General features: G+C 46.2%; 1 protein-coding gene across 2 annotated transcripts in view; it reads right to left on the reverse strand.

Annotated features, from left to right (window-relative positions):
- Positions 1-12,721, reverse strand: part of LOC118792726 (inositol-tetrakisphosphate 1-kinase-like) — a 36,798-nt gene that overhangs the window by 21,154 nt on the left and 2,923 nt on the right. For both annotated transcript variants that reach the window (XM_036550632.1, XM_036550633.1), the window contains exon 3: positions 7,742-7,766. In XM_036550632.1, coding sequence (XP_036406525.1) covers positions 7,742-7,766 — 25 coding nt within the window. The remainder of the gene's footprint in view (positions 1-7,741; positions 7,767-12,721) is intronic.

Consider the following 12,721-nt stretch of genomic DNA (forward strand, 5'->3'; position numbering starts at 1 on the left):
GCATCGAAATGTCACCCAGCTCTCCTTCAGTTCAGAGAAAGGTTGTTCCCATGACTAAATCCAGTGAAAATTTAGACATGCCAGCAATAAAATAAGAATACAAAAACATAAATACCATGGTGCCATCATATGTCCAGATGGACATTCAGTTACAAAATATACCGTATTCCAAATCTGTATGATTGAATCCATGGATATATTGTGCAATATACCATACACATATCTATATGCATATGCAGATATTGGTATACATATACAATATGTACATTATTTAACAGTTTAGATTTGTGTATATATACGGTATACATAAGTATTTTTGTCATCAATGAGGCCCTAAATGAGACTGTGGGCAGACTATTTACCCACAGGTCACGGCCCTCTCACTTACAGTGGATGTCCTGGTGAATATCAGGTAGTGTGGTTGGCATGACACCCGCCGACACGCTCTCCCTCTCTTTTGATCGACCGCGCCGACTTCGCATGTGGACACTTTAAATATGAATGAGCCAAAGTGCCTCACTGATGGCCGTTAACCTAAAACCTCAACCAGTGGGGGGAGGGGGGTGAACCAGGAGGTGTAGGGCTTGCAGCCAAATCAGCAGCTTCTCTGTGCCCAGCTCTGAGGAGTTATGCTCATCAGGAGCTAATTATGCCTCCCATTAGACGTCGGGCAGACTGCGGGGGGCACTTCAGCTTCTGTTATTCCACGCATTAATGAGGGGTTGCATTTATATAGCTTTTCAAGAAAGGCAATGCCTTTTAAAAATCTGAAAATGCTTCACATTGGAGAGGAGGAGCGGGGAATAGGAGCAAGGGATGGGGAGAGCTGGTGGTCACCTCAATCCTGACCAGTGTGTAGCACCAACCTGGATGACACTCGCTCACTATGTCCAGGAACTGCACAGCACGCAGCCCTCCAGGTCACCGTACATTTAAACAATGTTAATTACTGTATGATGAAAGCTGGCCTCCCCACAACTGGTCACACAGCCTGCACCATCACCACCACCCCCCTCTGCTCCTTTAGGCCAGTTTGACATTTCTTGGCAGGTTTAGCCTGTCAAACCACTCCAGAGACTGCATCTATTACTCCTGGAGCAATAATAAATACCAGAAAAATCCAATACCTAACACAATACCTAAATGGGCAGTATTTGTATCAACTTGGAGCACCCTTCCACAGACGTTTAAAATAAATCGGTACAGACGCCATAATAAAGTGAAATGAAAAAAATACAAAACCACTGGATGTCTTTTCCAGCATCTGGGGAGAAAGCAAAACACTTCTCATTACAAGTAAGAACGGGGAGGACGGCACCCAGCGGAGCAGAGTTTCTGGAACAATCCAACTGACATCGCAATGGGGCAGGCTGACTGTGCGAGGAACTTCAGCTGGGCCCGTGAAAACCCAAAAACGCTTGCGCGCTCCCTCCCCTCAATCGTCGAATGACGGCTGTGGTTTGGCGCTGTTGCAGACGTACTTTCGGAGGAGAACTGGGGTTTCGACCGCGGATATACTCTCAGAGACCAGTGAGTCGCAAGGCCACACAGCAGGTGGAAACAAACTCAGAGGAATTAAAAACACTTATGACAGTGGCCATGACAACAATGCTGGGAATGGTTAGCATCTAGGTTGGGTTGGAAAATGTACAACAGCCCAGAGTTTAATGCTGTTTGTGACAGCTGGTATGAGAGTGTGTGCGCAGAATACACGTGAAAATATAAAAATCCCAAATATGTCAAAATGCACAATGGAAATTAGAAAATGTATCAATAACTGTAACATCTAGATGTGTGCTTTTCATATGTACTGGAACACATATGAAAAACCTTAATATACTGAAAAGTGGAAAGCCATATTTACATGTAAAATTGGATACATAATACATAAAAGGTAGTTGTGCGGTGTGGTGGTAACGCCTAGGGCTTGTAACAGAAAGATTGCTGGCTTGATTCCCTGCAGGGGTACTGCTATTGTACCTTTGGGCAAGGTGCTTAAACCTCAATTGTCTGAGTAAATATCCGCTGTATAAATACATAAAACTGGAAGCTGCTCCGGATATGAGCATTTGCTAAATACCACCAATGTAATGTAATGTAATATACATTTGGAAATGCACTATAAACTATTATATTTTTTGCATTCTATTACTTTTAGGATCAGCAGCTGGGGTTTCTACCTTCAAACAAACTATGCAGACATCTAAATCTAATATCTAAAACCGAGGGGATTTATCTCTATTTATGAAAACAAATGCATCTATTGTACAAACATCTTTTGTCTGGCACAGGGCACATGTAACATTCATGTCTTGTCGAGTCATTAGTTTCTTAAAATTGCATGCTTTCAGGGAGACACTCCTCAAGTTGCAGTGCCCCAACATCTTAACCAAGCGGGCACTGCTTAAAAAACGCAGTGTGGGAGAGATTGTGCTTGAGCGAACAGGAATCGACTGCTTCAACACATTAAGAATGATTTCCTGAAGCGCTATGCATTTGAGCAACCTGAAGGACACATTGGGATGCCTCTATAAAACATCCGTCTGTAACAACCCTTTCAATTAGAACCACAGGATTAATAGAAATATCAGTCTTTTTTGGCGTTTTTTTTTTTCTGAGAATTTTTTCCGCTCAAAAAGCTGGTACAAATTTTTAACTAACCCTACAAAAAAGACACCAACCAACGACAGGCAACCAAAGACAGCATCCACACAAGCATGGTCTATCCGCTTTTATGTTGTCCAATGAAACTTTCATTGAGTTTTATTAGCTGACAAAGAATTGCAATGTCATGGCATTGGAAGAGGAAAGGAACGCAGAAGAGCCCAGACAAATTCAACTACCTACAGCACTTGATGCATCCAGAGAGTGAGTGATTGTGTCCACTTCCTCTCTGCAGGGGAAGGAGGAAGAAGAACACGATGTACTACTGCCACCGCCTGCGATTTGGCCGGGGAGGTGACCAAGGCAAAGCCAGGGACGCAACCCAATGGAGGAATTGAAGAAACAGCTCCTTCCATATTTATTATTCAAAATTGGCTCCAAACGAACTCTCCCAGCAAAGCGCTCCAGCAACACTGGATTAATGGTCAGGAGGAAAAGCACAGGTCGTTTCCAGGAGAAAGTCAGTGAGGAGCCCATGAAGGTGGTTTTGTCGACCCATCGTGAACAGACAGACAGAGGGGTAACTGAAGCAAGCCAGCCTGTCCCAAAGTCTTGGGGCACTTTGCCACAAACATGGCAATGACACAACACACAGGGCCATCTTTCCCAAGATGCTTCTCTCTATCCATGGACTGTGGCGTGTGGACAGGTGCGGAGACCAACCAGACTATTCTATGTGGAAAAAAAATTACTACTTTAAAGAGATCTACTGATTACTGACCAATCTATATGAGTTTAAACTATAGCAAATCCAGCCCAATGTGCATTTTGAACCCACCACCAATTTAGGAGACCAGGCCACACAAGTTCCAAGAACATTACAGCATATATTACTTCCTTAGCATGCGTATGGCTCACAGTGCTGTGCTTTCTGTCTTGTCTTTGACTGGGATGGGAATTCTGGAAAAAACTGGACTTTGGCACATCACAATCAACACAGTTCAGCCTAAGATTACTCTGGACTAGTGACTCTTTTCAACACCTACTCTGGGTTCAATCCATCACTGAGGTGAACAGGGACCAAGTAAATAACAGGCTCTTTATCATGGTTTGGCTTTGATCACTTCACCTAATCTGGAAGATCTTCAGATGTTGGGTTCTATGCATCTTGCCCCACCCTCTACCCCCCGTGTGCCCCATCTAAAACATTATCAGGGAAAAAAAACAGACCAGAGATCCCTCCTCTGTTTAGCTTTAACCACAGCAGAATAGTTTCTACAGTGGGCTGACTCATGGGGTTCCATAAAACCACTTTCTGAAGGGTGATAACAGCTGGGACTTTGGCCCAATCGATGAACTCTGACTTGACGACAAAGAAGTGAGACTCATGTTTCTCGGTGCAAGCACTCCGCTGTACAAATTGCGTTACCATTTTGCGGCTGTCTAAACACTGATGAAAGTAGGCTCTTCTACAATATGTGAAGCTGAAGACAAACAGACCTCCACTTGTGGGGCAGCAGGGTTGAGTTATGGCATTGCAGAAAAAGACAGTGAGGGAAGAAGGGGAGAGAGAGGGAGTGGGAGAGGAGAATGGAAAAAAAGTGCATTTTACCGGAAATCTTTACTATCAATGTATAACCAGCCTTCTGAGTGAACTCACTCCGGTTCCTGAGGAACACTTGACTTTGAACAACCTGAGACAGCGACTGGCAATTTTATACGATCACTCTAGTTCTGTCAGAAGCAGAACCAGTGTCTTTTTGAAGCAGGACGACCACCAAAGAAGCAGCAGAACATGAGAGAGGGCCAGTCCCTCCTTGTGGGACCGCTTCGTCATCATCCTCTGGGGGGGGGGGGGTGTATTCAGGGGTCAGAGGGGATGCTCCACCGGCTGAGAGATAAAACAAATGGTCACCCTCCTGGGGGATTTGCGTTGGCCTCGCGGGTCAAAACGCTGCTGACTTTGGGACCGTTCCCAGGGACATCTTGAGCTGGAGACATCAGAGAGTCCACACTTGACTCAAAACAAAACAAAACAAAAACAGTTTCCTCAGACCATGTCCTTGGAGTGGTCCACCTGCAGGCGCTGTGGGGCTGGAAGGCTGTATGGCCACCGTGGCCACGGTTTGCCTCTAGGAGAGGTCTGGCTTTGCTGACAGCTACTTTTCTGCAGAATGGGCTACATTTCACCTGGATTGGATATTGTTTTATGTGTGTGGCCTTTGTGCAGTTTTAAGGACCTAGAGCCCCAGCTCACCAGCTTGCTTAAGAGTGCATAACTGCACATAAGCAAACGCATACACTCGCACTCACATACACACACTTACGACACATACACACAGACAAGCACATGCACACATACACACTTACTTGAATGCACGCATGCGCGCACACACACACATGTTTGAGGAGGCATGCATCTCCAAATTAACCAATAAAAGAAGCCACTGATATCATCCAATAGGAGTTGATGTCCAAAGCTCTCATTCTCCATTTTCAGCAAATGATGCCTGTTAATGACTTGATTCTGACTGATGAAATGCAGAACCTTTCACATGAAAGGATTTTGCAATCTACAAACTACCTCTCCAGATTCAATAACCACTAGAATCCATATTCAGCACCTGGTGCTCTGACAGACAGCAGTGAACGGGAAAGGAATTCACACTCTGTCAACAGCTGTCACGATGCTGTTGGCTATATTTATTCCCTGTACACATCAATCTTCCCTAGAAAGGGTTTATATGACTGCTCCTGCTGAACTGAAGACAATGCAGCAAGTCCCAACAGAAACTACTGAACTCAAGCCTTGAATTTCTGCAGCGTTACAACACTGCCAGTCACGATGTGTACAAGAACTCACTGTGTCTACAGAACAGCTTTAAAATAAAAGCGATGTTGAAATACTGGGTCAAAAGGAGCAAAAAGACTAGTTTTATGGATTATTCTGAACAGACAAATTCAGGATGAGAATAACGTCTCACAGAAAAATGGTGAGCACCTTACAGAAATGATCTATTTCTCACTGGTCGACTCCTCAGAGATCTGGGAGAGTGAGATGATTAACTGTCACTGAACAGAACCTGGCAACAGCTCTGACTGGAGAGAATGTGTGTGCCAGTTTGCTGGCTGTTTCAGCCAGGGTGTCTTATCAGGAGGGGTGGGGTATGTGGGGCAGGGACTTGTCTCCACCCTGACACCACCCCACAGGGGCCATGCCACCGAGCCATCAAGAGAGTGACATCCACTGTTTTCACTGTGTGCAAGGCTAGGGCAAAAAAATAAGAACGAAAACAAGCTGACTTCATCATTGCCACTAATGCTTTCCTCTCACACGCAACACAACACCAAGTCAAGATAAAACACTGTCAGGAAGGTGGCTACTCAAAATCCAGGTAGCACCGGATGAAAGAATCAGACACCTGAAATAATTAACATACGAGTTCCTCCAGTCTATAGGGCACAACTCTGAGTGGGAATCCGAAGCTATTGTCTTGTCATTATGAATACTGTTGTGTGGTCTCCGTAGATATACAAGACATATGGATTTTATTTGCTCCGTTCACAAGCATAAAAAATAACTTTGAGTATGACCTGTGACCCTGGTAACGTACAAAAAAAGCCTGAGGAGGGAGTTGCCATAGTCACAGCATTCCTCACTGACATTAGCCTAAAGGGTGGCGTGTGGGCAGGTCCAGCGTTCTGATTTGTCCCCCATTTCAGACAGGTGGGGTTTTGCATAAGCTGGGGGCCACGTACTCATGTGAGAATTTCAGAGAATGACATCACCCTCCAGGGGTCGTAAGACCTCCCTGCTTCGGCAGGTTTTTTCCCACGAGGTGTGTCATGACTGCATGGAGGCATCGCCTTTCCCGGTCTCGTTCAGGAGCAGGTAGAGAGCGTTCGGAGCACGGAGCGGAGTGTCAGGCTTGGGGACGTCACAGATGGTGGGTTATGCTTCCACTGAGTTTCTGCAGGAGAAGCCATGTCACAGGTCACCTGCCTCTCAGTCCTCCCCTCCCAGTGCCAGGAGTTAACGAAGTGTGACAGTGCCACTGGCTAATTTTAGAGGCCATTTTGCATGCGTGTGTGTGCTAATAATGGGCTGAGACAGCATTTAAAGTATTAACAGCCAGTTTAGTGGAGCTGACCAGCAATTTTCCAGAATACTTTAACTTTCTCACAGACTCGTCTAACCCCAGCTGGGCTGCACTCTCCATCCAGATGCTGACGAGGGCGGCGGCTAACCTTCCTCACCTCTAAAAGCAGACAGAAACTCTCAATGCTCATACTTCGTTGTAATGTTTTTCCATAAAGTGAAAATGTCTCTTTATTTATGGTAGGCACGCTCAAATGAAAACCTCTCTCCAATATCACAATAAATACACCTATTTACATCCCTCTGGCAGAGTTTCATATTGTATTAGAAGGTGGGCCACCTCTACACCTGGGGACTAAGTAAAGGTCACAAAGGCCCCAGTCATGTTGATGTGTATCTGAATCTGGGGTTACGTGAACGCCCTTTCAACACTTACCGTAAAGAAAAAGGGAAGACTACACCCACACAGCTGCACTTGTCTCTGCACATTCTGAGTGACTGTGAAGAATGGAAAATGATATTTTCGACTTCAGGGTTCCTTGACCTTCTGCTTGAACCTGAGTGCTTGCTCTTGAGAAATTAAGACTGTCTGCCTGCCCACAGCTCACCCAAACTTTTTGCAGCTTTACCAGAAGGGCTGATGTTCAAAGTGGTTTCACTTTTTTGTTGTCAAGGAGACAACAAAAAAGAAGGTGGGATTGGATCTTAGATGAACCACAGCTTGTTACTGGTATGCTGATCGAGAAATAATATGTGACACAGCCATTGTATTATACTCTCTCCCCCCACGTGTCTCTCTGGCCAGACATTAACTGCCTCTAACCAGGAGTGTCCAGTGTGATTATAAAAGGCTGGTGCTAGACAAACACCATTTACATTCTTGATGTAAGGCCTTCAAGTGACCTTGTACAAAAGTATGTTCAGAAACTCACATTCTGACCATTGACTTGCTTAGAGATTTAGAGGGAAATACAATTTTGTTCAGTAAGATCATGCAAAACTGGTTGCATAGTCTTAAGTTGTTAAAAACAGACTTACCTGGACCATCTCTATGCCTCGTTTCCTGAGGGGAGAAAAGAGAGAAGGAATACAATTAGGAACCATCCAGTTCATGTCTGAACACACAAACAGTGAACATTACCATGCTGCAAAATGTACACTTATGCAACGGCTTCTGATGGCTTGGGAATTTATCAGAGGCCTGAGGTAAAATCATCCCATGACAGACGATTCTGAGCGTAGTTCAGAGATGCTAAATCAGGCTAATCAATTTAGGTTTACCTTCAAATGTCAGCGTCAAACAGTAAATTTTCCCTTTCCTGGACCCTTCCGTCAAAGACAGTGCCTGACTTTGACCTGCGGCTAGAAAAGCACCTTGAATGTGAAGCAAAGGTTTTGGATCTGCTTCTGAGCTTTTGGGTCTAGGGGTCCTTTTGCAGCTTTTGGGGGGGACTGCCCAGGGACTGCACAGACTGTAAAACCCCTGTCGAGCTGAACCATTTGTGAACACACGGGCGGGGGGGGGGGGGGGGGGGGGGGGGACTCTCACACAAAAAGGGCTACGGCCATGTTGGAGGGGAAAAACACACATCAGAGGCACCGAAGGAACTGTCCTCCTCCTTTTGTGACACTGGCCATAGCTGACAGAGTGAAACACAGCTCCACTCTCCTCCTGGGGAGCCACTGCAGGCTACATTCTGCAGCTTGACTGCTGACCTGGATTTGACATCTCTTGAAATGATTATTTGTTTGATAACAGCTCTGCTGAGCTGTTATCCAGGGCAGCTTACAGCACGCAGCTTCAACATGTTATCCGTTTATCCAGGTGGGCATTTACTGAATCATTTCAGGACAAGCACCTTACTTCAGAGTAAAAACAGCAGCACCCTGCCCTGTAATCAAACCGCAAACCTACAGGATTACCAGCCCACTTCCTTAAACCCCTCCCCACACCATAACCACTTCACTTGTATATAGTGGGTGGTGGTCATGGGTGGCAGTGTAGCACAGTGGTAAGGAGCAGGGCTCATAACCAAAAGGTTACTGGTTTGATTCCCCACTGGGACACTGCTGCTGTACCCTTGGGCAAGGTAGCTAACCCAGAATTGCCTCAGTAAATATCCAGCTGTATAACATGTAAAAAAAAATACCTGTAACCTATATAAGCTGCTCTGGATAAGAGTGTCTGCTAAATGACAGTAATGTAATGTAATCGTGGAAACAGTGTTCATGGTGGGTCTGCAGGTCTGAAGTAATGTTATGCTGGAATGCTGTGATGGTCTCAGATCGGGAGGCTGGAAGGATAGTCTGTGGCATTCCTTTGCAGCCCATTTTTCCCGTTTGTTTGCGCTCTTTTAAACCCCTGGTGCCTTCCAACTTATTTCTGTCTGTGTATCTCTTCAGCGCGCAGCCATTACGCATTCTCTCAGGGGAGCCAGCGTGAGCAATCCTCTTGCTGGAGTCTAAACAACGGGTTAAAGCTGTTATTGAACCGCTGATCGATGTCATCATCAGCCACCGCACGGGTAAAGGTCTTAAGTTCACGTTACGTAACAAACGGAAAACCGAATCTTTGACATTCAAATGCCGTGGGGTGCTCAGAACTTCACCGCGACACCCCAAGGAACTTTTTAAGGATCTTTTGAGAGAAAAGGCCAGAAAATTCTAAGCTCTGGGGGGAAAAAAATCGGTTGCTTGGCAACCTCCACAGCCTGAATCAGTGGAGACTGCCAGCACTGATCTAGCCAGCCAAACCAAAGAGAAGAGCTCTCCATGTTTTGATTTTCCTATGTCTGTTCTGCTCATATGGAACTAAAACTATAGGTTCTTGCTGGAGATAACCACTTTCCTTATTGCAATAGTAAACACACCCGATTGGTTTCAATCAAAGCTGTTCATGGAAAATCAGAAACCACAGAATATGTGTAGGTGTAGTGCGATTAGGTGTGATTGACTAATATGACGGGCACGAACATGTCCTTTGTCTGCAGTTCAGCTAGACGGGGATGGCTAAAGGGAACACCGACAGGACGAAAAATACCTCGAAGCCATCCGTGAAGAATGCTGCAGACATTGTGTGTGTGTGTGTGTGTGTGTGTTGGGGGAGCGGGGTGGGGAGAGACTACCACTCTGAGACCACTGCAGTGTCAAATGAAGAACAGCCAGAATTCCCTTTCCAAAACTGTAACAAAAAACCCAAAGAGCTGTGGTACCATGGCTCTTAAACTGACAGTGAGATGACACAGCTTCACAGCTGAGCTCTCTAACTGCCTGCTTTCATTCGCCGAGGTTAACTATACAGTGGGAATCTACTGGGCTGTGTGCTTTGGTGCAGTCGGGCCCTTGGTTTCAGACCTCAGATATTAAAGAGGAAGATGAGATGCAGATCTGAAAACAGAAAAAAGACAAAAAAATATGGAATATTTTTCAGACTCATATATTGGTTCAGCCTGGCAGCAGACCAAGCATAAAAAGTAGCCATAACTTAAAGGAGCAGACAGGCATGCGCATACACACACACACACACACACACACACACACACACGCGCGCGCGCACACACACGCGCACACACACACACACACGTGCACACACACACACACGCGCGCACACACACACACACACATATACACACACACGCGCACACACACACACACACAAAAGGCCAAAACATTAGTACTAAGGTTCCACAGCACACCAGTGACTGGCATGACTCTGTATTGCATAATCAAAGGGCTGGTTAACCAGATGCCACCATTCTTTAAACCGAGCGTGACCAAAACCTACTAGACTGCTTTTTTTGTCAGGTGAGTAAAGGGCAGGGTCGGGTCATGGCCGCACCCTCCACACCAGTACACTCACTTATTTTATGGCAGGCGGGTCCTGAACCCTGAGTCTGCTCACCTCCACCACACCCTTTTACAACCCCAATAAAGCTCATCCTCATTTGCTTGCGTCTGTGCTGTAAAATGTCACCTGAGACCACCGTGAGACTGACACAGCAACCCACCGCTGCAACAAAGCCTTATTTTGGAATCAGAGTGACCTGGATCTTGGCTACGTGAGGTTGGGAGCTGCACGGTGTTGGTTTCATCTGACCACTGAGGTTATGCACGTTCAACTCTCTCTCGCCCATACACTGTTCTGCGATTGGACAGATGCAAAACTTTGCCACCAATCAAGACAACCACAGCGATTCCTGCTCTGGCACAAACTCTCACAAGCAAACTCCACATTACTCACGTTCAGTGACATACCCTCAGCTACAGAGGAATAACTTTCTGAACACGTATTATCTGTTTATAAACCTGGTCATTCGCTGGGTATTAAGTCTGTTTCTACTTGGAAACCCATCTCTCTGCCGAAACCGTGTCTGTGTTCTGGCCACAGCGTTTCAGCAAGCGCTGCAAACAGCCTCAACCTCACTCAGCTGGAATGTGGACCGTCGCATGTCCTCCATCACCTTGGTGTCCTCACCTAAATGGAACCCATGGCATCATGGGAATGTACACAGTAAAGGGTTAGAGGCCTTTCAGGTACAGGGGGCACAGAATGTCAGTCATTTAACCCCCTGCTCCTGCTTTGTTTCCCCTTTGTTCCCCTCTGCTGAAATGCTAAGCTGCCCGTGATTAACACATGGAGGATAAAGGGAGACAGAGCGGCCAGGGTGAAACTCTATAGCCCCCGCCTATTATCAGCCTGAGGAGAAAGCCTTTAGGACGGCTATGGTCATGTGACCGCCCCAAATGCCACGGTTCCATGGGGAGGCGTTCCATTGTGTGTGGAGATGTGATGGTGAGGCTTCATGAATCCCAAAATGGGCAGCAATATGGCCACTCACTTAATTCAACCAATCACTGGGTCTTGCTAGGGAGAGGAAAGCCTTCTGATTGGTTTGTGAGAGCCAGGGGCCTTTTTTAATGAAGACGTGTTCCATAGAATAACCAGCTTGGGTTCACAAGCCCCTAGCCCTCTGGGCAGTGCTTGTGTTGAAGTGGTCAGCTGTTTAATCCACAAAACATTTTTAATTTACATGGTGGCAATCTGGTGAAAATTCCTCAGCAGTTCTCTCTGCTGGGAAGATCCTGGATGAAAACACACAGAGCGAGCACTTGAGGCAGAATTTGATTCCAGATGCGCTTCAGCACCCTGAAGTCTCCCTCTTGAATGGCTGTCCTCTCCCCTGTTGGTTTTCCAAGGAATTCACATCACAAATGCACAACACAAACTACAGAGTATCAGCCTATAGGATCTACTGTTTTTGAGTTAAGTCTGTACACCATCAATAACCTTTGAAAGCCATATAGCATTGCTCCTTTTGAAAAAAAAAAAAAAGCTAAATATGGCCTCCAACCACCTGTATGCAATCAGGCCATCCTGCATGCACCACTAGGTAACACTCACACTTGACTTTGACACCAACACCATACTAAACACAGTATATGGTATACTATGTCCTGTACCATTATACGCCTGGCAGCGCAATAACTTTATTTCCTTCAGACATAAGATACATGTATTGCGTGCGGGAAACGTTGCCTACGTTTGCATAACCCGGCACTTCTCTGACTCAACAGCCTTGTGCAATGCGCGGAATGGGGGGGATGAAGAAAACACCGGGCAAGTTTGAGGGAGGGGAACCACACACATCACCTTAAAGGCGCAAATCGCAGAAGTGTGTAACGTTCAGCCTGGATCCCACCGCGAACAGCTGAACATTTCATTGCTGTCCCTCGGAAATTCAGCGACCGTTCAAGCTGTGTACCGATAGAAGTGTGAGACAGGGGGGAGGTGGGAAATCCCAGAAGGCCGAGTTGCTCAGCTATATGTGGCCTCAGGGATGTGCCAGAATGTTGCAAGCAGCTGGTCCTGCAGTGCTTTGCGCTGAGGCATAAGCTGTCCAACCTGAATTGAAACTCGGCCCACAGGGAGGGAGGCTACACAGCTTACCCTGCCAGCAGTGTCAGTCCTACCTCATTCAGTCAAGCTCATGAGCCAATCATGAGCCACTACAACCTTGA

The sequence above is a fragment of the Megalops cyprinoides genome, chromosome 17, assembly GCF_013368585.1.
Source record: "Megalops cyprinoides isolate fMegCyp1 chromosome 17, fMegCyp1.pri, whole genome shotgun sequence".
NCBI classification, from domain to species: domain Eukaryota; kingdom Metazoa; phylum Chordata; class Actinopteri; order Elopiformes; family Megalopidae; genus Megalops; species Megalops cyprinoides.